The sequence below is a fragment of the Cloeon dipterum genome, chromosome X, assembly GCF_949628265.1.
Source record: "Cloeon dipterum chromosome X, ieCloDipt1.1, whole genome shotgun sequence".
NCBI classification, from domain to species: Eukaryota; Metazoa; Arthropoda; class Insecta; order Ephemeroptera; family Baetidae; genus Cloeon; species Cloeon dipterum.
Window position 1 is genome coordinate 19,960,538 of NC_088790.1, and position 26,635 is coordinate 19,987,172.

General features: G+C 41.0%; 4 protein-coding genes across 11 annotated transcripts in view; 2 read left to right on the forward strand and 2 right to left on the reverse strand.

Annotated features, from left to right (window-relative positions):
* The window catches only part of LOC135945573 (GTP-binding protein REM 1), a 44,815-nt gene extending 41,830 nt beyond the window's left edge, over window positions 1–2,985 (forward strand). Inside the window, exon 6 of the mRNA XM_065493348.1 lies at window positions 850–2,985. Coding sequence (XP_065349420.1) covers window positions 850–1,115 — 266 coding nt within the window. The 3' untranslated portion in view covers window positions 1,116–2,985. The remainder of the gene's footprint in view (window positions 1–849) is intronic.
* A 298-nt stretch (window positions 2,986–3,283) lies between these two features.
* On the reverse strand, window positions 3,284–4,179 carry mRpL52 (mitochondrial ribosomal protein L52). Its single transcript, XM_065496276.1, has 3 exons — window positions 3,901–4,179; window positions 3,572–3,707; window positions 3,284–3,513 (listed from the first exon to the last, which is right to left on the reverse strand). The coding sequence occupies exons 1-3, from the start codon at window positions 4,011–4,013 to the stop codon at window positions 3,355–3,357; spliced, it is 408 nt and encodes a 135-aa protein (XP_065352348.1). The 5' UTR covers window positions 4,014–4,179; the 3' UTR covers window positions 3,284–3,354.
* Window positions 4,180–4,423: 244 nt separating this feature from the next.
* Spn (Spinophilin) lies at window positions 4,424–21,609 on the forward strand. Of its 8 annotated transcripts, none has more exons than XM_065496269.1 (24): window positions 4,424–4,548; window positions 6,671–6,745; window positions 7,473–7,615; window positions 8,213–8,428; window positions 9,196–9,599; window positions 9,726–9,820; window positions 10,718–10,992; window positions 11,352–11,666; window positions 11,891–12,198; window positions 12,308–12,577; window positions 12,770–12,784; window positions 13,066–13,254; window positions 13,312–13,468; window positions 13,525–13,809; window positions 14,138–14,266; window positions 14,323–14,679; window positions 14,733–14,786; window positions 15,618–15,926; window positions 16,923–17,153; window positions 17,318–17,476; window positions 17,627–17,836; window positions 18,103–18,312; window positions 18,602–18,838; window positions 19,282–21,609. In XM_065496269.1, the coding sequence occupies exons 3-24, from the start codon at window positions 7,505–7,507 to the stop codon at window positions 19,558–19,560; spliced, it is 4,815 nt and encodes a 1,604-aa protein (XP_065352341.1). In that variant the 5' UTR covers window positions 4,424–4,548; window positions 6,671–6,745; window positions 7,473–7,504; the 3' UTR covers window positions 19,561–21,609. The 8 variants fall into 8 exon arrangements, with proteins under 8 accessions (XP_065352341.1, XP_065352345.1, XP_065352346.1 ...); XM_065496266.1 differs by having other exon boundaries at window positions 4,425–4,548; window positions 18,581–18,838; XM_065496273.1 differs by lacking the exons at window positions 18,602–18,838; window positions 19,282–21,609 and adding an exon at window positions 17,899–17,922 and having other exon boundaries at window positions 18,103–18,211.
* LOC135947414 (uncharacterized) lies at window positions 21,205–25,757 on the reverse strand. Its single transcript, XM_065496275.1, has 10 exons — window positions 25,657–25,757; window positions 25,407–25,589; window positions 24,769–24,911; window positions 24,584–24,709; window positions 23,536–23,968; window positions 22,956–23,147; window positions 22,570–22,732; window positions 22,378–22,511; window positions 21,866–22,184; window positions 21,205–21,810 (listed from the first exon to the last, which is right to left on the reverse strand). Exons 1-9 carry the CDS (start codon window positions 25,720–25,722, stop codon window positions 21,870–21,872), a joined length of 1,755 nt encoding a protein of 584 aa, XP_065352347.1. The 5' UTR covers window positions 25,723–25,757; the 3' UTR covers window positions 21,205–21,810; window positions 21,866–21,869.
* Between the last annotated feature and the right edge of the window lie 878 nt (window positions 25,758–26,635).

Sequence of the window (26,635 nt, forward strand, 5' to 3'; positions counted from 1 at the left end):
AGCCAGTTTTATCTTCCGTCTGTCGCTGATTCATTGATCAACAGTTTTAAAATAATATTTGAATAAGTTTCATTAGTTTTTTTACTATTATACAATATTCTTCAAAACGACCCAAATGACCGGAGATTTTTTAATATATATATTCAATAAAATAATAAATAAAGTGAGAATGACACGCAAATTTGCTTTTAGACCTTAGGGTTGGTGATTCAAATTTCCAAGAGTAAATAATGCTATGCAAAAAATCTAATATTTTAATTTTTTTATCTTTCAAAATTTTTTTTATCTTCGATGCTATGAAAATACTCACAATTAGTCAACAAGAGCCAGAAAATGAAATTGTGCCCTGAAAAAAAACTAGTGCAAAAACTTAAAAGAAGCATCGTTTAAAATTTACGCTCATGTTCTGAGAGGTTGGCAATTTGTTGTTTCCAGCAGATTTCACGAATTAAATTCAGCAGGTATTTTTTTTATATGTATTGACCATTAATTTCAATATTCAATATTAAAGTATTGACAAAACTTCTCGATTTTAAATAAAAAATGAGTTGTAGGCATATTTCAACATTTTAACATCTGGTTTGTATTTTAAAATAAGGTTGCAACTCAAATCACACTCCTGTGATAAAAAATATTGACTTTTTCATTCCTACTTACGAACCGGAAAAGGATTTTTACTATAAATATATTTTCAACGGCGATCAATTCATGTAGATCACACTTTAGATCAATAGAAAATCACTGTGTGGACCAATTAAATGATGAAATCAGAACAAGAAAACAATAATCTCAAAGATCACGCGGTGTGCTCATTTATGTCGATCGTTCTAATTTCGTTTCGCATTGCAGACGGCAAGTGCTTGGCGTGCACGTATCGGTGCAAGTTCAGCGAGATCTCGATTGGCATCAACCACAACGTGGACGAGCTGCTCGTGGGCATCCTGAGCCAGATCCGGCTGAAGATGGCGGCCAATCACGAAGGGTCGCCGCCGCCCTGGTTCCACCGCAGTAGGGGTATGACCAGGGCGACGATGCGCGCGCGCCAAATGTTCTCGTGGATGTTTGGCAAAGAAGACTCAAAGTTCAAGAACTGTGAAAACTTTCAGACTTTGTAACCCGCGAGGTACCGCATGAAGTCGAATATTCTTCGCAGGACTGAATGTTGAATTAAACAATACATATTTGTAATCACACAGTAAGAATGATAGTTAAAACTTATTCTCAAACTATGAGAAAGGATTAATATTAATAATAGGTGGAATGTAAAGTGCGTATTCAGGTTATAATACATATAAAAACGTATATTTGCTTACGAGCTAAACCTAAAAAAGGAGTTCATTTAACTCGGAGTAAATGCGAATCAAGCTCATCCTTAGCCTCTGAAAAATGCACGAATTTAACTCTTTGTTTTTTTAAATCCTTTTAGACGAATAAAACTCTGCCAAGATAGAAATCTTGAATTTCCAATTATTACATCGCACAAGAAAATGAATGTAAATAAACAGTTTAGGTTCTCTTCCTTGAGTAACTGCTTCCATGAATGCAGACTGGCTTTGGGTGAGCTTTAAATCAGTGGCAAAGTGGCTTGATATGAACTCGCACGTGGTTGATGATGCTACTACTTCCTCCTGTTTTCCTTAATTTCCGTTCGACCTTCCAAGTAACTGTAAGGACAAATATATCAAACACTTACTTACAATTAGAGGAAATCCTAATCGAGTCATAATTTTCTACGACTATGAGAGCTAAAAAACATCAGGGGTGAATTATTAGTAAATATTTTGCCACTGTTTACGATGTTAAATCGGTGTAGTTACTTAAATGCTGAATTAAAAACAGGGTAGACAATTGGCAAATCGCCGTCTGAATGGACCATACGTTTTGGTGTGAACCCCTGCGCTGATCGAGTTGATTTTCTACTCTCTTTGCATTGCCTTCTACGTAATCAAAAGGATATTGTATTCATTGTGGTGCCGACGGGTGGATTTGAAAAGGGAAAAGGCCTTAATAGGTATTGGAGTGAAGAATATAGAAAAGATAATTATCTCTTTCATGTTAAATCTTCCTTGATGTGAGATTCGTCTAAGATAAACTTGTGTAGTGTGTATTTTGATAAAACGACAATAATGACTACTGAAAACATGGCATTTGGAATAGCCATTTAGTTTCCCGTGGTGGCTCAGCGGAGGCATTGAAAAAGCAACCACTAAGTAGATTCAGAGCTCACAGGTCGACCAACTGAATTATTAAGCGAATTATAGGCTGCGTTTCTGCTGCTTTGTGGTTAAGATAGTTCACTCAACAGAGCACATACTACACACCAATCGATATTTGATACGACCCCCTCGAGCGGCTGGAGAGTGCCCTTTGGCATTACTGTAGCCGCAGGTGAGAAAGCAAAAGTGTATGTATCCCATATCCACGGCCTGTCCTTCCCTCGGTCTGCAAAAATGATATAAATAACAAGTCGCTCATCCCTCTCGATTTGTAAATTAGTTGTCTTGAGTGTACAAACACTTCCTTCTTGAGTTGTCTATAAGAATTTCAATGTACAATAAACGGCCCATTGCTTTTCATATCAAATTTAAAAAGATTGGACCGCACCAAACTTGCTAAAATTGATTTGGGATTTATGAATAGATGCGGGACATACGAAAAATTGACATTAGTGAGTGGTCTGTCTAGCAATCGCATAATGACCAAGGAAAGATCTTCTGCTGTATGTATACCCGTAAAATTAAAACAAAAGCGCAAATGATTTAACTACTATTAAGAAATGTATAATCAAAAAATTGTTCAAAGCTGTGAAGTTAAACACAGTCAGTCAGTTAAAAACCTATTACTGGCTCATGATTTAGAATGGCAGATCATTTAACTGGATCAGATTAATGCTACCCAAAGTTAACTTAATTGCATGCTTCATGTTTTCTGTTTTGTAAAAAATCTATCGATATAAACAAATAAAGATGTATTTACCTGTAAAAAGTGCCTTTTTTCTTGCTTTTTGCAACCTTTAAATGAGAAAACTCTCACGTGCTCAAGTATATTGCTCCTTGGGTAAGAAATTTCAAAACTGTTAGCATGATGGTTGAGAAGTAGAAATACTTCTTGTCGCGATTATGAATAAAAATTGCACCGAATCATACGCAAAATATAAGTCCTATTTCAAATTAAATTTTAAATTGGTTTTAACCATTTAAATTATCATCCGCAGTAGATATAACCAGTATAGAATATAAAAAATAATTACAATTCTTTGAGGAAATTGTTTTGTGGTTTTGAAAGTATAATTGGAGTTTTTTCCTTCTTCTGTTAATTAACACTAACTTCTTTATTTTCTTTTAAATTATTGCATCACTTGAGTTTTCTGGATCTTTGGGAAATTAATGCATCACCCTTAGGCTTAAGTTTGGCGTCAAGGATTTTCTGAGTCTCTTGCTGAGCTTCTAGCTGCAGTCTTTTCTCAGCGTCAATTGCGAATTGTATCTCCGCATTCAGCTTCAACACAGTATTCTAAAAAGCAAAGCAAAAATCAGAATCGAATAACTCCTTGAAGGTGATTTGGTCATACAGCTAGCTGTTGGTTCTTCAAAAGTCTCTTCAGTTGTCCTTTGCCAGGAGGTGCGGGCTTATTGCTGTCCAAGTATGAGAAGTCCGGGCCGTCTGTCAGGGGGCCTGAGGCGTTATGGTTTATCGGTAGCTTGTTTCTGGAAATTTTAAATATGATATATGTAGCATTAAATTTAGTCTCTTTATTGGTTTCTGTTATAGTCGAAGGCCTTGAATCTTGAAGATAAGCCATTATATAAATATCTGATATTTGAATCGTTGGAAGCAAACTGTCCTTGTGTGCATAATGCATAACTGTATTATGCACATGTATTATTATATTTTACTAACCTCAGTCTGAACTTGTAATCACACATGGTTGAGCTCGTGGAGAATGGATTTAAAGAAATGTGCCTCAAGAAAGGGAGTCTTACGATAGGTGTGCTTAAATTGGCAATCTGCATCTTGTTAACGTTTAAAGTGAAAGAAAATTCGGATAACTATGAGGTTTAAAACAGTTTACAATGCACGAAAACACTGCTAAGTCCAAAACCCGAAAACCCTCAATGCGGCGATTTGTTTTTCTTTACTTACAAGTGTTGCCAACAAAAATCTCAATCAATAATAATCATTGATTTTTTCTAATTTTATTCATAATGGGTATAACATTCAAGCAAAAAATTATTCAAGCAAATGAGAAGTGTATTCAACATCAAATCTGCAAATTTTAGACGCTGTTACTTGACGTAAATCTGCAACAGCGTTAAAAAATTATCATGAAGCTGCTTACTGTTTATCGTTTTAAGTGTTTTGAGTAGGAGGAAGTTTTGTTGGCAGCATTGAATTAGAAGCGATTTAAATGGTAGGGGGCGGGGCGAAATATGGCAACACCGCCGATCAAGCCGTCAGCCAGCCGGGGTCAGTTTTCCAGGGAGGGTGTGTAGGACAGGCATTTCGCAGCCTTTTTCGGCCCCTTCTGCAGCGCCTGCCGCCGAAATGGTGAGTCGCCGGAGCGCTCGCGGTCGTCAGCCACCGACAAGCCGCGTCGGCCATGCTCGTTCGCCTCACCAAGTGCCCGCTGGAGCCGAATTTCGGCCCGCAGTGACCCGATTCCGACGTGTTTGCCAGTGCGTTGTGTGCGGGGCCCTGCCAGTCTGCCGAAGTCCCATTTCGGCGATCGATCCGCCTGTTCGGCCAGGCGTGTTTCGGGCCGACAACAAGCCGAGAGACCAGCGTCCACTCGCGCGTGAGCCGCTGCACAGCCAACCTTGAAAGCAGCACTCGCCTTTTCTCGGTCAAGGTCCGCGCGCGAGACGCGCGTTTTCGACAACACACTGGCCGACCCGCCGGTTTTCGGCGTCCAAGACTAGATTCCGGCCTCTTTATCTCAAAATCAGCTTTTTCTCACGCTCGTCGCCGCTCTCGCAGATTAAAAATTGTTTTCCTCTCATGTCAGGCGCGCGGGGAACGGGGATCATGTCGGGGGCTCCAATTGAAGACAATTGACGAGGCGGCAGTTTTTTTTCAGCAATTAGTGCTAATTAGCCGCCCTCTGTTGTTTCGGCTCGACGGTCCATTGCAATTGCCCGTCGCGTTTGTGCGGAAACTAGTCAGTGTCATGTAAATTACTGCGGCAATACCTGTTTTCATGCGGACACCGACCGCGACTGTAACTGTTCCGGTGAAATTCTTATAATTGGATACGAGCGATCCAAGCGAACAAATATTGTTTTGCGGTGAAAATTGAAAACGAGTCGCACTCGATTTGCAACTAATACACACATGTCCGAGAGGAGGAGCAATTAAAACGAGATTTGCGGAAACTGATAACTGCTCTTTGTCGGTCTGGTGTGTAATAAAATGTAATAATATTCGGTCCGCTCCTTATGTGCGGGAATCGAAGCTTTTGCGGCTGGCACACAAACACGCGGGAGCATTGTGTAAATAAATTGGGCTGAGCAATCAATAATCACGAGTCAGAATCCCGCTTCCTGCTCATTGTCGTCCGCGTGTGTTTTATTCCGCTCAGCCGGCTCCAGCGCACAAAGAATCGACACTCTTTTTCCGTCTGAATCTGAACAGCCAGCCAGCCGCTCCGATCGAAAAGTGCAGCCGTCGAATAAACTCTCCCCAGTTGCGAAAATGCCATCGGAAATTTGCGCTAGGGATAAAAATCGCACATTAGTGCTATCATAAATAAAATAAACCTATCAAATGAGACCTGCAACACATCAAATTAAGCGGCTAGTTGTTTAGGATGCGAATTCCGATCTAAACATTTTACTGCGCTCATCGTAATTTATATTGTTGGCTCACGAATTTGTAGTGAACGCGCGAAGAGAGCAAACTTTGTTTACGAACGTGTTTGCTAATAATACAAACGCTGTAAAGTTCAGAATGGGATCTGACGGCATTGAGGGTTTTGCCTTAAAAATAGGACCGAACATGTGCTGAAAATTTATTCCCACCGATCAAAGAAAGTGATGTTTTTAGTGTTGAGCAGTAAATTTTACTAGCAATTAATTTTACAAAAGTGTTTCAAAATCATAAAATTTGCAAATTGAGTTTTAAAATATTCAAGAGTAATAGTTTCGTTGCTGCGATCTAATGTCTTTTGTAGACTCTAGTTTGCAGTGCGCATCAAAAGCTTTCTATGCGAAAATAAGAGGCCAATTAGCTTTGCCTGCTGTTTGTTTGCGCTAATTTTTTCATTGGGGGACTTATTTGCTTTTAATTGTTCGTCGCCGACATAAGTTTGGCTGCAATAATGCGCAGGAAGCTGTGCAAAGGGTTAGTCCCCCTCGCCGCTGCGATACCACTCGAGTCACGTTTGTTTTCTTCGCGTCGGGCCCAATCTAAAAAAACGCTGCTGTCCAGACTCAAAATTTAATTGGGGACACCTTGCAACAAACATTTTTGAAAGAGGCCGAAAATGCTCGATTTAATAATTTTTAACAAACGATTGAAAATTTTAAAATTTATCCTGCCTTTGCTCTAATTAGATAATAAAAATTCGCGGCGTTGCTCATATCTGTATTAAATTTAAGCATTCTAATTTATTGACCGTTGACCCATTGAATTTTTTTCTCATTTCGATGACAAATCCTGTTCTTTCTTGCAGCCGATGTTGACAACGACCGCTTTACGCCGGAATCAGGAGTTTGTGGCGTAACACTCTGGAAATCTGACAAGCCAGGTGAGTTAATGTTCTGCCGCTACAACCCTTTCCCTAATGCTGCTTCTTTCCAGCATGTCGTTGTCTTTCTAATTTCACTAACACACAAACAGTAATAACTAGTAAATTTGGTGAACCCAGTCAAGATTTCCTTGTAGTTTCCACTTAAAATTTTTTATAAAAACCTATTTTTCTTCTTTGCCCGCTGTGAAAAGGAATAGTCGCTATTTCAAGGCTTAGACTGACTAGTTATGAGCTCTTTTTTTTAAAGAAGTGCCAGTTCAAAATTTTATATTTTACATAAACATCCCTAACGAAATTTCCTATTAAAACTTTCACCGAACTTTGAGACGACCGACAGTAACAGTAATTTGTCTTGTTCCGGCATAAAAGAGAAAAATCGGAGTCCAATTAATGATTGGAAATATTGAAACGTGAAGAATGATAGTCCCTGTTTTTCTTCTATTTGCGGAGCTTGGAGGTGTTTGTGACTCGGAAATTAATCCGTCGCTGAAATATGAAGTTTGCCGTAAGCTCTGAAAGCGCGGCAAACACTGTCAAATTCAGTCTGCTCGGCGTGCGACCGTCTAATCGCTGCTCTTTTAATTAGGAAAGCTCGCGTCGAAATGCTGGCAAACATTTGTCCAAACACGCACGCGGCTGATAAGCAAAGAAAATTGAAAGCGCTCCGCTATCTTTGACAACACTAATTATAGCTGTTATGTGTGTATTTATGCACCGTACGCAGCCGTCCGTCCGACGCGTCCGATCGAGCGGAGCATGAACAGTCCCACGACCCGTTCACCCCGCGTCCACCGCCGTCCGCACCCTCGCCCCTGTAAACGCAAACCCTGCGCCAACCAGCTTAGGTCCCGCTTTGAGTCACAGAAGGTTGAGCAACCCATTCACGATCTCTGCACCGTGTGCTTTTTTCTCTTTCCAGCCAAACTCTTCTCTTTCTCTCAGTACTATATGCATGCACTCGTTTTGTTGTTGTGTACCGAGTCGCAATTAGGAATTTACCGGTGAAAAGCTACATTCTTACAATGGGACGAGGTACCGATCGATTGGATGCATTTGCTCCTGAATTTCGGTCTGTCCGTTGGTTGTTTCAAAACGAACTGCGGACAGATCTGAAAATGCGTAGAATTCGTGATGCCAATCGGCCTGTTTCGCTGTTCTCGCTGGTTTGACCGGAATGCAAGGCGCGATATCGCAGTTTCCGCAAGTTTCTACCAAGTGGTTTTTACCAGTGTGATGTTAACCGTGATTTTGCTTATATATATTTGTGTAAAAATTGAATGAGGTAGTGTTTCAAACGGAATTTATGTAATTAACTGTGCTAAACTGCATTTTATTTTCGAACAAAATGTAACGGAAATAATCTGTGAAAACCGCTGGTATTTACTTATAGTATTATAATACACTGAATTATAATAGTTATGAGTTTTCCAAGTTTTTGTGTCACTAATCCAACCCGGATTTCAGGGAATGGAGGCGCCACCGTGCAAAAGTTCAGGTCCAGTGCGCACAGGACCCAAGGTGTCCCAAATTGCCACCATCTTCCAGACCATGAGCCCAAGCAAAGAAGTGGCTGACACGTCCGTCCCGCCCATCAGTCCGCGCACCACCTCCCTCGAGGGGTCCACCCAGTCGTCGCAGCGGTTCAACGTGGCACGCGCCCTTTTCGAAAGGCTTGGCGAGGTAAGAAAATACTTTAATCCTGTAATTTTGCTGTGTACCTGATGAAGATATTTTAAAAATTATGTTTAATTTGTTCACAATCCAGCTTTTTCACTACTGGATTTAGTAGTTTGGCTATCAACTTGGACTGTTTCTTGCGTTAGTATTGCAGGGAAATATTTTTTTGTAATAAAAAATAAATTTTATAATAATTGGAAAATTTAGGCATGGTATTTCCCTTTTAATTAATTTATTTCCTTGATACCCTCTACTTCGTGCTCTCTGCAGTGTAAAGTGATGCACCAATTACGAGAATTTGACGTCAACTGAAAATAAAATCAAATGAACATAATTTCGTTTTTTCTGCAGTGGGGAAGTTTTTTTATTAATTGTTTTCTTTATGATTACACCAATTTCTAACAAGAGATCAGACCGTATTTCAAGCAATTTCTTCCAAGTACAATAACTGTAACTGTCTTATAAAATGTTTAAATGAAATTTAACTCATATACCAAAACAAGAAGAAACGATCCAAGATACCTGTGTTTTAATTATAAAATACCATTCAAACAAATAACTGAAAGTTGTAAAATAACTCCACAACACAGCGGCTTAATTTCCAATTACGAAGGAGTGAGGTTTGATTGGAGATAAGCTTATCTGGATGGCTTGAACAAATAATTTTTGCCCCTGTACTCCCACTGCCAGCATTAGATCACTGAGTGTTGCGCTGGTAGCACCTTGATTTCGTTCCTGACAGTTCTGCACCACCTCCTGTTTGCTTGCAGGACGCGAAACCGATCGTTCCCAATAAGGCGGAAAAGCTGGCGGTGAACACGCAGCTGCGGGGCCAACCGCGGCCCACGAACGGCCACCACTACCCCGAGCAGCTGGCCGCGGAGGCGCCGCGCGAAGAGAAACCGGTGCCGCCGCCGCACCGAGTGATGCCATCCTCGGCGCCGCCGCCTAAGCCGCCCAAGCCGGAGAAGCCAGAGCGGAAGTTTTCCAGCAAGGAGCTGATCGAGAAGCAACGCAACTGGACGGCGCACTTCAAAAATAAATCTTCCAGTCCGCGAGCTTCATTTGACCGAGTCCAAGGCATCCGAGTGCCTGTGCTGCCCACCATCGGTGGACCCATTCCCCTTGAGAGTCCCATCGAGAGGCCGCATGAAAAACAAGATGTGCCAGAAAAGTACGAGCATTGATAAAATTTGTAGCTTTTAAGGTTTTAAATGTACTTGGCTTATCTTTCAACGCTTAATCGTCATTTATAACATTTGGTTTAATGCAGGTAATTTTTCTTTCTGATTAATTTCAGAATCGAAATTGGAGTTGTTACTCCAACGTCACCAGCACCTAGTATTAATTCAGAAACACGCTCGTACCCATCAATGCTCTCTACAACGCCCTCTGGTAAGTGATCAGCTAATATTTCATTCATTTAATTTTGTGAGGCTGAAACTCCGATTTAACCCAACACCTAAAAATTAATATATTGAAAAAATGCTTGAAAGAATTGCAATAATTGAATTAGAATATCTGTATAGAGATCAAAATAGATTAATAACCATTTACGTTAATTGTGGTATTTTTCAAATTTTTACTCGAAAAACTGCAATGCTTACAATAAAATAAATTTAGTACAACCTTAATATATAGAGATATACATTTTTTAAAACTGCATTTATATGTAAATTTTTTTATTTATAATACTAAATTAAAAATTTATATTCTTCAAAATAGTGCTCCAGAAAATGCTTTCGCAATCAAACAAATCAAACTATCCAATAAACCTGTCAAGCCAGCTGCTGTAGAAAATAGCCAGCGCTCTGCTCTGTTTGAGCGCTACCTTTGACATTTTTAACGTTATAAAAAAGTTAGACGGAGAGACTGGGGTGTCCAGATTCATCATCTCGCAATTATGCCAATTGCTCCCCTATCTCGCCTTGACCATGTGATGTGCTGCGGCGAAAAAAGCGGCGGGCGACTCTTTCCTCTCCTTGTCCCATCCTCTCGTGCTAATTTTAGTTTTGGTGTCACCTCAGTCAGTCAGTGCATTAGCCGTGCCGAAAACACCAACACCATGTGCATGCGCTCTTTTTTCACCAGGATATTCATCAGTAGGCGCGCTTTTCCACTCGCCCTTTCTCATTTTCTTGCTTCCCCCGAAAATTTATCGACTGAGGCGTGCGGGCGGCGTGCCAAAATCGCGCCGCCTTCCGGTCCTATCTTTACTCGGCGTCAAATTTTATTAGGGGGGTGTCTGTGTGACGAAACGCAAAATTATAATCCCTGTTGTTGTTATTCCAGGAACGGAAAGTTCGGGTGACTCATTGGACACGGATAAGACGCTGTCCGAATTGTCGGAAGCGTCGCCCGGCGCCCTGCAGCAGAGTCACTCGAGTCCGCTTGAGGGCCCAGTGATCAAAAAGAGCGAGGATAAGGAAATTCTCGCGAGTCAAAGTTACGAGGAGATCTGCAAAGATGTTTCAAAACAGAAGGAGGGCCGTGTCAGTCCACAGCTCGCCAGTGATGAGGAGGAAGAACTCAACCAACTAGTAGCAGTCCATGACATGAGGAACAAGGTCAGGCATTGGTTTGATTTCCAGTTTTACTCTACTATTGCATGGTCTATGATTAAAAAATGCTTATTTTTTATCTGATGGTGGGTGCTAGAAATAACTTTGGTGTAAATGCAATTCAATTCCTCACCTATCCAAGCAACTGATAAAGTTACAACCTAGTGAGAGTCAAATTTTCTTACCTGTTTTTGTACGCACACTCACTTTGATTCGGAGAATTGCATGAAATTAATTCCAAATTTCACTAAAATGATAAAAGGAACGGCGTAAAAAACCATCCTTTGAGGGTGGTGCTCACAAGTGCTGTGTCGTCGTGCAATATGAGCTGATAACTAATGAGGTAATTGAATTACGCTTTGCAGGTTTCCTCGATGCAGTTGGTGCTAGAAACGCCAGCTTCACCCACGAAACCACAGTCGCCAGAGTTGCAGCCAATGGAGTCGGAAACGATTTCAGAGGATCGCCCACCTTCGCCAGAAGTTGCGGCCGCGACGCAGGACAAAGTCAAGTTTGTCGACCAGGTGGTCGTGGTGGAGGAAGAATCTGTGCCGCTGGCGGAGGAGGAGGAGGAAGAGGATGACGAAGAGGACGAGGCAATAACTGAAGAAGTCGAGGAGGCAGTGACCGAAGAAGTGGAGGAAGCGATAACCGAGGAGGTGGAGGAGTCGCAGTCAGAGGTAGGAACCGTTTGTGTTATCCGTTGGCGGCGATAAGCCCCGCGTTTACGGTTACTCAGCACACTTTCCCTCGCTAGCACGTCAGTCTAGTGCGAAATGTCGGTGGAAATCAACAACAATGTTGTGGGCTACCAGCTCAAATTCTTTGAGTTCCGTGGGCTACCCTTTATTGTCGGTCCATCGCGACCTTTGGGTGCTAAAACTTAACCACTTTTTATTTTCAGGTCTCTCCTGAGCAGAGCGAAGCAACGCAATCTTTGCAAAGAGAGCTTTCCTCGCCTGAGAATGAAACACCACCTACCCTGCCTCCAAAAGACATTTCGCCTGAGGTAGAGGAACTGCCTCCACTGCCCCAGGCTGACTCTCCTAGGTTGCATCCCAAGGGTGAAAATGTCGTCCGTCGGCCGCTGCCGCCCTCTCCCGAGGAGGAAAAGCTGCCTGAGCTACCCGAGAGTCATGTGGTACCTGCCAGAAGAATTCCGCTTCCTCCTGAGCCGCAGGAAGAAAAGCCACTTCCACCTATTCCACGCAGGTACAGTCAGAAATGATCTTTTGTGACCTGATAAATCCATATAAAAGCCCGCCTAAATCATCTTAAAAAATTGTAATATTCTAATCTGTTCCTTACTTTTTATTTGCAGGAATATGCCAGAGTTTGTCGAGTCTCCGCCGCCACTGCCCCCAAAAGATATCCCTGACATCCCTGAGTACGCTGTTCCGCACAAAGTTAAGCAGCACATCAAACAGCAGCAGGAAAAAGAAAGACAGGAACAGCTGGAAGCTGAGAGGAAGCAGCTTGAGGCTGAAAATAGGCAGCTCGAGGCCGAAAAGAAACAGCTTGAGGCCGAAAAGAAGCAGCTTGAGCCTGAAACAATGACCTCTGACGAGGCGGAAAATCTGCTCAGCACAAGGTATTTTCTCAAAATTTTGAATCATGTGCGTGCCTGAAGTTTAAATTTTCATTTTAACTCGTGCGATTCATTTAATGCCTTGAAATTTGTATTATTTATACTAATTTGTATGTTTTGTCTCATTTCCATTTAACCATTCGTGTTCAACCTGTGTTCTCATGTGTTTGTGCTTGCTGCTTGTTATTTTGACAGAATACTTGCCAAAAGGTGAGTTGTTTTGCTCCTTGCATGTGTGGCTACTTGACTTTGCGCTTGGTTTGAAACACCAAATCTTATTATAAAATTTTTAAATATGAGCAAACGCAATGTTTTTTTGGTGCCAAGTGTGTCATTCAAAATAGCGTGACGATTTTGTTTAATGTTTTCACGGCCTGTATTGATTTATAAACTCAAACAGTTTCCTAGAATTAATCCAAATTATCATTTCTAATCAATGCAGATTTAGAACTCCAATGAAACCAACAAATTAACATGATTTTACTTAACAGACAAGAAACTCTCCTCTCAGACGAACAAGCTGAAGAAGTGCCAAGACTTTTGGCTAAGGCCAACGAGGCGAGAGCCTCCCCCAGTGAAACTGTTGCTCCAGAGCCAGAGGAGATTATCGAGCTCGTGCCGACTACCGTTTTTGACAAGTCCCAAGAGTCCACCTTACCTGATACTAGTTTAGATTACAGGTGCAAATCAAATTAGACATGTGCGTGTGCGCTGTAATAAATCATTTGCCAATGCAGAGAACCTTTGAACGGGTCGCTCTCGTCGGAGTCCGTGGGTCTGGCTGACTCATTGCCAGTGACAAGAAGTGTTGCCGAGCGTAGCGGTAAAGCAGAGCAAGTGACCGTCGTCGAAGAGATAGAGCCGCCTGAGTACGTGGCTGTAGCTTGCAGAGAGGTGATTTGACAAATCCATTTCTTGAGATTTCAAATCCAAAGGGTATCTGTTGACAGCTTTTCGTGGAAAACGGCATTCACTACCTCGAGGACGGCCACTTTTGGGTCGAAGTGCCCGGTCTTCCAGAGTCTGACGAGGAGGAGGAGTTTGACGAGAGCGTCATGGTCAAGGCACCTTCCAGAGTGTGCTTCAGCGCTGGCCCCATGAGAGTTTACTCGACACACTCCATCTCGGACTACGACAGGCGTAACGACGATGTCGATCCTGTTGCGGCATCTGCCGAGTACGAGTTGGAGAAGAGGGTTGAAAAGATGGATGTTTTTCCTGTTGAGCTCATCAAGGTTTGTTCAGTGCAAAATAGTTCTAAAATACGGTTATAATTATTCTAAAATTCATTAATAATTTTAATTTAATTTCTCTCAAGTAAAAAGCCAAAGAATGATCTAAAATGAGTTTTTGAACATTTTTCCTCATTCAACCAGAAAGATTAATATTTTTGTGCTCAAGTTAGCATGAAATACAGTTTTCGTCATATTTTAGCATAAAAAACCTATAACCTCTTTTGTTTTCATTCATTTAATTCTTCTTTTTATCTGGATTCCGTGCAATGGATAATTAAAATAATCCAATATGATACGAAAAAACGAGTTAATTAAAGAAACTTTATAGGGCCCTGAAGGTCTGGGTCTCAGCATAATTGGAATGGGTGTCGGCGCGGACGCAGGCCTAGAAAAGTTAGGCATTTTTGTGAAGACGATTGCCGACCAGGGCGCCGCCGCTCGCGACGGACGCATACAGGTAAATCCAGCTGGTCAAGTAGGCATGGATCTGTGCTAAAATTCGTCAATCCGCAGGTGAACGATCAAATTATCGAAGTGGACGGCAAGTCGCTGGTCGGGGTTACACAGGCGTACGCAGCGTCAGTGCTCAGGAACACATCCGGTTTGGTCAAGTTCCTGATCGGCAGGGAGAAGGACCCAGAGAACAGCGAGGTGGCGCAACTGATCAAGCAGTCGCTGCAGGCGGACCGGGAGCGCGAGGAGGCCCGCCGGCAGCAGCATCATGAGGCCATTGCTATGGCCCAGCACCAGCAGCAGCAGTCACCTGGCGGTGATAGCATGTCAGACATGGCCCATTCACCAGAGGGTCCAATCATGCGGCAGCAACCCTCGTCCGCCGAGCTTGAAGCCATGAAGCAGCTGGTCAAGGAGGTTTGTCTCGCTACTGTGCTAATTTATTCTTTATTTAAATTGTTTGATTGCAGAGTCAGTACAAATTGGCCGTGGCAGACTCTGATATCGCCAGACTAAAAGCGAGGGTAAGTTTATTAAATATTTACTGGGTCTCATTGAGATTAAATTCAATTGAGCTACAAAATGATATTGAAAGATAGGAAGAAAACTACAATTTGATTTATTTTGTGTCAATTGTTTAATAATTGACGGCTGAGAATGAAATTTTAATAGAAAAATGATTTCGTAATAAACGGCCATAAATGATTTTGGGCCCCTAAGGTTTCATCTGCAATAAGAAACTTCACGCCGCATTGCGAGCTGATATTTATTTGATGGTTAAACAATTGATTACTCACATCCAAGCTCAATGGAAAATAGATAGAAGCGAAAGAATCTTGTAAAACCTTGCCTTTATTTCTCCCTGAAACAACACTCTCTTACAAAAAGTTTTAGTTTAATATTTTTCAAAAAAATTATACTTAAAACTGTTTGTTTGTTTAAGCTATTACCGCGAATTTATTTAAAATATTCTTTCATTTAACGGAATCAAACTAGAAACCTGAACTTTAGTAATCTCTCCTTCAAACTCTATCATGACAATCAACCTAAATCTTTTGAAACTGCGTATTTAGTTTGTAAAAATTGTCTTGCGTTTATAAATCGTGCAAGCATCTAATACTTTTCTACTTAGCGTTTAATCGCGCGCGCTCAAACAAAATTATCTGTGTAAACTGCACTCGTGGGGGCTGATAAGATAAATCCAGCTGCCAAAGTCGGGCGTGCTGCTCTTTTAGCCCTTGTGCAGCAAAGCTTGCGCCGGCAAAATGAAAGTGCAGCTAATTAACAACAGCTTCCAAGTACACCAGTTGCGGGGCCGCGGCAGAGATGACTACAGTAACAATTTGTTATTTTAGCTGGCGGAACAGGAGCGGCAGAGCGGAGAGGAGGTGTCAGACCGGCTGAAGCAGGCGTCGCAGAGGCTGCGCGAGATGGAGCGCGGTCTGCAGGCGGCCAAGAAGGAGGTGGCCACCTACCAGGACATGCTGGAGCAGTCGCAGGGCCAGTACACCGTGCTGGAGAAGAAGTACCACAAGGCCAAGAAGCTTCTCAGGGAATATCAGCAGCGCGAGCAGGACTTGCTGCACAGGGAGGAGTTCCACCTGCAGCTCCTGCAGGAGAAGGACACTGAGTACAACGCCCTTGTTAAAACACTCAAAGATAGGGTGAGTCATTGATTATTTTTTAGCTGGTAACACACCTAGTTTAAGCGAGCATTAGACTTGATTCTGCCCTGCAAATACCGAGCAAATCCCCTCCAATTGCGGCTCCTTGGGGGTTGGTGATGGTGAATCCTCAATTTCCTGTTAAAAATAACTGGCTGCCTAATGCACAGTCTCCCATTCCCCGCTTGTCTGGCAATGCGAAGAAGATTCTCTTGCGCGTGGCATGTGAGGTCAAGTTTAAAATATCAAAGTAAAAACAAAAAATGCCTAATGTGCACTAAAGCTTTAAAATATTCAAAAAAAAAACTCGTGTCGATTTGAAATGATTGACATTTTCCTTATGAGTATTATTACGCTTAACTTTTTTCGGCTTCTACCTGAAGCACTATTTTATGAACATAAAAAATTAAGAACAATGATTGTATTCAAATTTTCAAATAAACTCAATAAAATCAGCTCTGAAACCAATGAGCGTGGAATTTCAGTTCAATATGAAACTAAGGACTTTGTTAGGATTGTTTAGTAGTACAATTAAACAAGCCTGGTCAATTTTCCATTAAAATTTAAGCGATTATCTCCACAACAAATGATTATTTTTTGCGACTCTCTGGCTTGACACAAGCATCATAATTATCTTTTACTCTATTTAGCCACATGATTAATTGTTTGCTTATTTAAAAGATTAGAACACTAATGCCAGAGTAAAGTTACTGTGCAACAGTTCAACTGAGTTCAACCATAAAAAATATCAAACTAAAAGGCGTGAAAAGAAAATTGCTTACGGCAATATTGAAGCTAATTGCAAGCTAAATTTACTAGCCACGTAAATTAACACTTGTTACCCGGAAAACTTCCACTTCAATGCGAATGATAAACCTATCGAGACATTGGAAAATCCCTTTACAAGGGTTCTTTTTGTTGTTCTTTTTCTGGAAAACGCAACTTCCTCTTCAAAATTACCTAATAATAAATGATTATGCAAACCCTGATTTTCAGATAATTCAACTAGAGCAAGAGTTGTTGGACACCCAGAAGGCAGCCGGGCTGACCCCACAGCTTCCATATGACAGCAACAGCATCAGGCAGCTGACCCCAAAAATGGGCAGGAAACACTCTGCACAGGCGACAAAGCCGCTCATGGAGCAGCTGGACACAGAGCTGTCCGACACAGAGATCTCGGACTGCAGCCCTGAGGAGACTGACAAAACCTCAACCGTGGAGAGAAAGGTTTGCTCGCGCTTCTCTCCGGCACTTTTCTCCAGTTCTCTTTCTGCCTGTGCATGATGTTTAAGTTTTATATGTAGGGAATCCCGTCCGCTTTTTCCGTTAATTTTAATTTTAAATTTTTCGTTGAATGAGAATGTAGTTTGGTCAACTGGTTGTTTTGTCAGATGCCTGTTAAGGAGGAGCTTGATAGGGCTGTGCCGCCACACGAGCTGCTCGACAACTCTGCCTTTAAATCAAGGGTGGAGCTTGTCAAGGGTGGCAGCCTCGCCGGCAGGCAGCTGCCCACCCCCAGCAAAAAGTCGCCAGTAAATCCCAATTGTCCAGTGAGTATCACAGTCACGTTACATGTAGCCTGCCTGTTTGTACACATTCTTTCTCTCCGTTCTCTGCACGTCTTTTGCCAGATAGTTTTATCGCCATAATTTTAGATCCAAATTTGACCCGCCTAACGCCCGAATCTCGCATTTGATTAGGACTACGGCCTAGAAAACAGCTATCATTCCACCACCGAAGAGGAAGAGGAGTCTTTCAAAGCAGCCACCGAAACTTCCATTTCCACAAGTTCATCTTCATCCAGTCAGGTGTCGGTCGAGAGGCCGTCCAACCTGTCTATCCACTCTCAGTCCATGTATCAGCAGCGCTCAGTGTACAGCTCATCACAACAAGAACAAAGTTATCAACAGGTAGAGAAGCTATAATTCGAACCTAGTCCGCACCTCTAACAATAAAACCGATTTCGTTCTAGTGAAAATACACATCAAATTATAAAGTAAGATTTCCTCCCAGACCTATATTATTAGTACCTGTCATTCACGTTAATCGGAAATTTCACAGCTTTTGACCCTTTGGTATGCTTTGAGATTTCCCAGAATTTCAAAATAATTGAAAAATTGGCACTAGAAAAGAATACAATAGATTTTACATTGAAATTAATAAAAAAATATTTCAGAACGTATACGGGAGCAGAGGGAGTTACAACACGGTACCAGGCAAGAGGTCGTCCGGCGTTGGTCCGCCGCCATCGTTGGCTGAGCAGCTGAAGCAGGTGCTTGCCGACCGCGAGCGGCGGATCAACACCGGCGAGAAAAAGGACATGGATCACCACAAGCCGTCGACGATCTCGCAGACGCTGGTCGAGGAAATACGACTCGCTGTGCAGGTAAGCGCAGAACATAATTTAAAAATGTTATAATTAAACAAAGTTTCTAATTTAAATAAAAAATTTTACAGTTTTCCTTTTTTAACCATTTTTCATTAAAAGTCTTCTAAATATTAATCAGTGAAAGTATAAAGTTGACCTTAAAATCCAGGAAATTCATGTTAACGCGCCTGAGAAATGGTTTTAATTTTGAAAATGTCCAGGAATAACTTCATTCTCTTCTTTAATTTCTCCCTGTATTTTCGCAATAAAAGATTTTTCTAACCAGGAGGCGAACGCACGTATCAAGCGGGTGCCAAAGCTAGACCCGCGCGACTCAACAGGCTCGCTGAGTTCGTGTGCAAGCGTTCCCGCCCTGCGTACCTCCTCCTCGCTGGACAACTCCCGGAGCAACCTGGACGACCCCAGCAGCCCAGAACAAGTGTGGCTGTCGCAGGAAATGCTGGCCACGCAGCAACAGCAGGAGAAGCGCAGCTCTGGTCACTTTTGGCACACGTCCTCCGTGTCAGCGTGGACCAAAGAGCAGGTATGTAGTCACTGAATCTAAAGAGTTTTCTTCCACGTTGAAAGTCTGATTTGATTTTTAATTAAAATTATCTGTATAGAAGTACAACCCTTATTATTACTTTTATTATCTTATTGTCGTGCTCAAGCTATTCTATTTCTAATGCTGTGCATAAAAAATTAATGGATTTCCATCTTTTCACTTCCACCCATGGTTTTCCTTTTTCCTCAATTTTTTTTACGGAATTAACAAAAACAAATCCTATAATTTTAAAATATTAGGTAATCCACATCATTAGGCTGTTAGGCTAAAACATTTTTAAAATAATACGTTATTTATTTTCAAAACTATGCTAAATGGTTTTTATTTGCAAATTTACAAGCTTAAAGATTGAAAAAGTTATATTCTTTAGTTGGTCTGATTTGATATTTAAAACGTTGAATATCTTTATTTTGCTCTTGTAGGTGTGCCAGTGGCTGGTGGTTTTGGGCTTGGACCACTACACGACCAGCTTTTACGAGCACAACGTCACGGGTCCCGAGCTGCTGATGCTGGAGTCAAAGGAGATGAAAACGCTGGGCGTTGGCGGCGAGGACAAGGCCAAGCTGAAACGCAAGCTGAAGGAGCTGCGGCTGCACGAGGAGCGGGAGCGCAAACAGGCGGACAAGGAGCGCAAGGAGAAGGAAAAGCTGCAGAAGAAGGCAGAGAAGCTAGCCGAGAAAGCGAGCAAAATTAAGAAATAGACAGGCGGCAATTATTTTTAACTCAAGAACACCAGTGTTTGTGTAATTTGAAAACGAATGCAAAGTATTTTACTGCTAGAGGGGACGGTTTGGCAGCTGCGATCGATCGGTCGATCAATTCTGTTCTTATAAATAATATTCACCAATTTGCTGCCAATGTGCTCAAACATAAAGGGAATATCTTGTACTTAGGCATCATTTATATCCGGCGAGACGTTTTAACCCTGCGAAAGTGTAAATGTACAGAGCAGTCGCATAATTTATTACGAATTTGTAAACACACAGGTTTGTTTTGCTGGGAATGAAATTCACTCGCACCCGAACGGAGCCTGGCATCAGTCCGTAGTTGATTCCGTGCATAATTTATATTTATTACGGATGACTTTTGTTATTGTTTCTTTGTTATGGTTGTTTTTGACTACTTTTGTTGACGACGATTATGAGTTTTATCTATTTTGATTTGCAAAAGCAAATCGCACACACCTTTTGTACACGTACAAAAAGCGCGAGTTGGATGATATGATGTGCAAGCATTTATACATATATACATATTTGCCGCAATTGATTCAGCAGCACAAGCTTCTAATCTAATTTATTTCGAACGCATCTGATTCTTGCCTCGTTTAACATGCACGTGCCATGCACTCGAAAAGTGCTTTTTTTCACAAGCGATTTTGTTTTCTTGTGTGCTCGTTCGAAGCTGCAAATCAATGCCAACGGGAGAATGAATTTTTTAATCACTTTCTTTCGCGCCAAACGAATCGACGTTTTGGCAAAACGTGGGCACACGTCGTTGCATTTAAATTTCCGCGTGACACTTGATGGCAGCAACCAATCTCAAGGGAAATATTATTTAAGTGTTCGTTCTAAAACTATATGGCTTTGCGATCTAACCCACTATTTCTGAATCCCAGTGCCAATCTCTTTAGTTTGGGTTTTCATCGGGGGTTATATCCGTAGCTGTTTGATTGACTTGAGTAGCTAACTTTTTCGTTTAGGGTTCGAAATATTATGACCAAGCTAATATTCTCGTGGTCTGATAACGTATTTTGTAATATCAAGAAACAGTTAGCCACACAAAATACACTCAAGCGAATTGAAGATATAAAAAAATGCCAAACTGTTCATATTGCGATGCATAGAGTCTATAAAAAGAGAGAAGCCGACAGGCAGCTCAACTACATTGCAAGTGTGTAGGTTACTCTCCCGTAAATTGTAGATTGAAGGTTGTTAACTGAGCAAGTAAGGCTCTGATCTTTTCCCGCGATCTGGAGGCTGAGTACAGATGACGGCATGTGATTGGTCCATAAGATTTACAAGAGGGAAAAGTTAATTCGCTCAAAACCCTGATTTTCTGTGTGAGTTTCGCTAAATTCGGAGAGGAAAGGGAAGTTGGGATTGCCATTGGTCGACGACGTTTAACTGAAACAACAATTATTAACTGTAAATCTACCTAATGATTGCTACTAAACTAACCAACAGTATTTACGTAGGTTTAGATTTTTGTATCAAGCGAGCATGCAAGAATACGTGAAAGATTCTAGGGTAGCACACTCACACCATACATTTGGACGAACTAAAATAATATATTCGCTGACCTTTTCACTCTTACTGTATAGCACTTGAGCGCATTTTTTTGAAGGGTTTTCATAAAATATAATTAAAATTTGTGCACAACAATCTACATTTGTATACATTCCCATAGATAATTTATTCTATTCTGATAATTTTAAATAACATTCCAAGCTTGCCAAAAGTGACGCGTGCGTTGAATGGAGAGAACTTAAAAAAGAATCAAACTGTTTAACTGTGACTCCCTGTAAAATGAAAAAAAGGTATCGATTCTCCCCCCGAAACAATTATTAAATATGTTTGCGTATGACTGCGAACGATGGAAAACGAAAATTGAACGATATTGAGGATAAAGTGATAATTAGAACCCTCTTAGCGTAGAACGTTACGTCAATCAGAAATAATTTTGAGCACCTGATGTGTGTGTCTGTGTGTTGTTCCAAAATATTGATATAAAATAAAAGATATGAAACGAAATTGCACAGATTTTACTTTCAGCCAACCTAATACTAATTTAAATAAGTTAAAATGATACAAAATATATTGCTAAATGAAAATTGATGAGCCTAGAATGAGTTTTGGTGTGATATTTAAACTTTTTTCAAAGCACAACTCATTCCTGTAGATGCGTAAATCCGAGTTTTCTACGATGGGATGACTAGGAGAAATCTTTTTGACCTGTATTTTTAAGAGATGAATGAAAAAATGGAACAATTAACGTCTTATTTTATACCTTATTAATTGCTTATTACCAAAAGCAGCCGCGGCATTTGAGATTCCGGGTCCGTCATGCCGTTCAGTTGGTCCTGCAATCGTGAAAAGTCGGCTGACTCGACCAGGTGCTTTGGGTCCTTGTGTTCAGTCTCGAGCAGCCCCCAGCGCGCGCCGAACACCCTCTCTGCGATGGCACACACGCCGCAAAAAGTGCGAAAGTCGAGTGTGCTTGGCTGCTTCCACTTGTCATCAGGCAGGCCCAGCAACTCGGACAACAACTTGAGGTCCTCGCTCGAGATCTCACGGCCCATTACTTCAGTCAGAATGGTCGGCAAAACCTGCAACAATTGGAAGGGGTGTTTTACTCTCCTCTCAGTCTTATAGGAGTTTAGTAGTAGGAATAAATCCATTTGGAATTCAAAAACAGAAATTATATAAATTTATTTACATTTTCTTATATTAAAAATACCAAGGCCTTCAAAAAATTTATTACAGATATGTACGCATAAAAATACCAAGTTTTTGCTCAACCTTCATTTTGATCGACCTGGCTTCGTTTTCCATCCCGCTGTCCTCGCGATGTTTGTTGAATATTTCGTTGTACAAAAGCTTTCGACTGCGAGAAATTTGGATCAGTTGCTGCGCGTACTGAAGTGGAGTCATCCCTAAAATTTCGATTTTTTTTTCACTTTCAAGGTTGAGCGATAATTTATGAATTCGTACGGTTTAGTTTTCTGCTGTCCATGGGCAACTCAAATCTGGCACTTTTTCTCGAAAATGACCGTGGCACCGAGAGCCACAAATCGTTCTGCTGAAACGTATTTTCGGTGCCCTCGGGGGAAATCAGCTTTGGTGCGCGCATCGCTTCTGTCAGAGCGACTTTCCGCTGAAACAATATTGTTACAAGATATTTTAACGCGCCATAAAAAAAAACTAAATGAAACCAACAAAGAAAAAATAGAAACTTTTTGTTTGTTTAAGAAAAATATGTGTACAATTTTTATACTTAAAAAACGCCGAGTATTTTTTTTGTAAAGGACTTAATTAAGTTGCATTTTTTATAGTGTCTGGGAACAATGAAATTAAAAAGAGGCGAAATATTAATTCACCTTAAAGTCGAACTCAGCTTCAACCTTATGCCAATCGAGCTGTCTTTGCAGCTGGCGAATTACGTCGTCGCTGAGAAATGAAGAAAAGGTTTTCTCTTCATGCCCCCGAGGCCTTAGCTCGTCGCCGCCGCCCGCCCCTAACACATCCTCGGCTACCACCAGTGCTCCCTGTGCGGAATCCGATGATGCAATCTGCTAGAATCACAGATAAAAACAACTCCAGAAATACTTTGTGTACTTTATAATGTTAAATTGTTTTATTTTGCAAATGAAATATTTTAACATATCACAACTGTTTTAATTTAAAAAATTAAAATTATTAAAAACTAAATGTTGTAAGGAAACTGAGCTATGTGGAGATAATAAATAATAATGAGAATTTGAAAACGAATAATAAAAAAATCAATCTTTATCATATGATCTATTGTTCAAGAGTTAAATATTTCGAAAAATCTCTAAAGAGAAAATTTTTATTGTTAAAAAATTTTCCAAACTTAATTGTTTATCTAAAATAACTGGCAATAAAATATGTTGCTTCTACAAATATGGCAGAAATAAAGTATTTTCTGTTGAATTGTACCCCTTGCTGCTCTTCACCGTCTGCCATGGAAATCTGCGTCTCGGCCGGCTCCTCGAGGTGCTGAAAATCCTTGGACGGACTCTGCCCCCGGGACTTTTTGCGTCCCCGCCGCCGTACCCCACGCCTCCGAGGGGTGGCTTCCCCACCCAGGTTCAGGTCTTCTTCGGTCATCACCACCACCTCGGGGGCAACGGGCAAGTGCGCGGCCGCGGCGGCCCCGCCTTCGGGCTGTTTCTCGGCCAGATGCTTAGGCGCGGGCGGAGGGGGCCGCGGCCGCCGGGCCTGCTGCGGAGAGGGCCGCTGACGCTGCGATGGTGGCGAAAAGAAGCGACGCGAGGCCGTGGTGGACGCTTTCTCGTGGCTCGGCGGAGGCAGCAGCGGCACTGGCGTCACCATTTCCCGCCAGCTTAGCGTCTCTTGACTATGACTCCGTCTGATTCGATGAAAGTTGACAAAAATTAATTATATACGGAAACAGTTTTGCCGAAATGTTTTAATAGTACTATAATAAAGGACTACCATCTAATTTCTGTGTGCTCCTTGTAATTGGCTAATAGCGACTAATATCAAATAAATCAGTGTTTTTAAAAAAATTTCTGATTAATTAATTCAAAACCTGATTAAGTTTGCATATAGTTACAATTTTTAAGTGGCGATATACTTGCAAATTTTAAATACATGAAAGCGAGAAGTTTAATTTGTCTCATTTTTAAATGAAATAAATTTAAAAAATATATAATTTGAACGTTATATTGTCAGGAAACTGTGGATGACGACGTATAAGAATGTTTTGCTATCTTACATTTTGTTCTAGTTTCAAGATATAGCACGATCAAATAAATGGAACAGAGTTTGGTGCAGTTTCTTTTTACGCCGCTTTCAAAACGAAAATCGCTCTTCAAACATCAATCAAATTGTAGGCTATATTTGTGCTGTATTGGCCCCTTAAATCTTTTTCCTTATGCAACAAGCACATCATGCATGCTGTGCTGGTGTGCATTAAAAATGATACACACGCACTTATTTTCAAGCATAAATAATTGCAAACCTCAAATCAAGAACAATCTGCGTTTTGTTCTCCTTTCCACTGGACAAGCGGGCAGTGACCGACCTCTTATTCGACGAATTTTTAATCGTCTCCAGACTTGCAAGTGTTGGCGCCGGAGAAGGAGGTCTGGAATTTAAACACATTTCAACTGTCAGTATATTTAATGTAACCAAAGCCCAAATAACCTTGAATCTGTCTCCGTATACTTTCGGAAAAGCTCTTCCGGCACCCAGTCATCCGTCATTGCTGGTGCGTTCATGAAAGAATGACGAGCGTGCTTCGCTCCTGTGAATTGAACGCCTGTCTCCTGATCTCCATCCTCTGCTGCCTGTTATATGGGGGAAAATTCGACCAAAATGACTAATAAGGTGTATTCGTTGAGATGATTAGGGCTGGTTTTTGTTTTACTGGTTTTACTGAAAATATGAAAACTTGTATGGAGAAAGTTTAGATTGCAATGTAGCCGTGTTTTCGGATACACAAGATTGGATTTTAAAATCATATCATTTTTGTTTTTAAAACTTCGTGTTTTTTAAATTTTTAAAAATTTTATGAATTACTAAATTTTACCTAAGATTTAAAATAAATTAATTGAACTTGTGAAAAGTTTTTTACGATATAAAATAAATACCATTGACCTTTCACTATGTCGTCGTGGCATTTACAAAATAGAAAACTATAAAGTAAAAGCGTGTATTACAATTCCTATTTTTAATTTCTAGAAATGCAAAATTTTGCGATGGAACCTGTTTACAATATTATGGTAACTCCCAGAGTTCTTATATTATGACTGTTTTGCAAACTTTGCAAAGAAAATGCATACCCATTGCGAGTTTCTTGCTCGTCGGAATCCACTCCTAGCCTCCAAATCGGCAGGATGGTTGCACAGAACGGAGCACCTGTAGGGGAACGGGTTGAAAATACCGGCGAAGGGTCGTTGGATGACGGGCGCCGGTCCGGTCGTCAAGTACCAGCCCGTCGCCATCCGAATCCTATCCCGCGCACGCTGCAAGGAAAGCAGTTATAATAATCTCAGAAATGTGTATTTATTTTTCACAGGGAAAGGAATTTACAACGTGGCGGTGGTACAAAGGAATCCGGACAGCCGCCAGCAAGCCTGTTCTACTCGAGGGCTCCATTGTGGGGGCACTGCTGGGTCGAGTGCTGTGTCGTCGCCCGGGGCAACCACTCGCGCTTACTATAACGACATGAATGTGAGCTTGCAACGCTCTGACGCAATTGTTAGCTTTTTAAAGAGGGTTATAATAGATGCTGCGTAATTAAAAAAAACTCTTATACTAACAAGGAAACTCTTTAAAGAAAGTGAAGCTTGACGAGTTGTGAATACACTGCATTTATTCACCGTTTAATGAATTTTTTACCATAAGCAAAAGTCAAATAAGGCGTCAAAGGAGAAATTTTAACGGGTATTGTTTTAAAATTGAAATCTTAAGCCAATTTTACTCGCAATGGTGACTTTTTTGACAGGTTGACTATTTGACGTCAATATTCGATTTTATTTTAAGAAAAATCCATAAACAACGTAGATTTTGGCCAGGAAAATCACAAATAACTGCGATCATTGCTGAAACACCAAAAATTAATTTAGTTTGACCTGTCAAGTTGTATGAAAATAAATCAAATTTTCTTAATCCTGAAACAGCAACAAAATGTAATTTTAGTCTAAACATTTCTGGAAACAGCTCGGCAAGCGAGATTATTATTTAAAATGTAGGACTTTTTTCCTCAAATATATTATTGTAAAATTCATTCATAAATCCTTAAATTAAAAAAACTAAAAATTGTGCTTAATATTTTCAGTTTTTATTTTCCCTGTTTAATGCTGAGCCATACAATAAATCATCATCATCAACGTCACTGTCATCATATCGACATTCACCAGACTACACACACTTCTTATGAGGATTCATCTTGGTTCCTAAGCGGCAACGCCACGCCTTGACGAACTCGTCGAAATTTGCCATCGGCAAATTCACTCTAAACCGAAAAGGGCTGTGTACTTCATTAAAAATGGTGTATTCCGTGAATTAC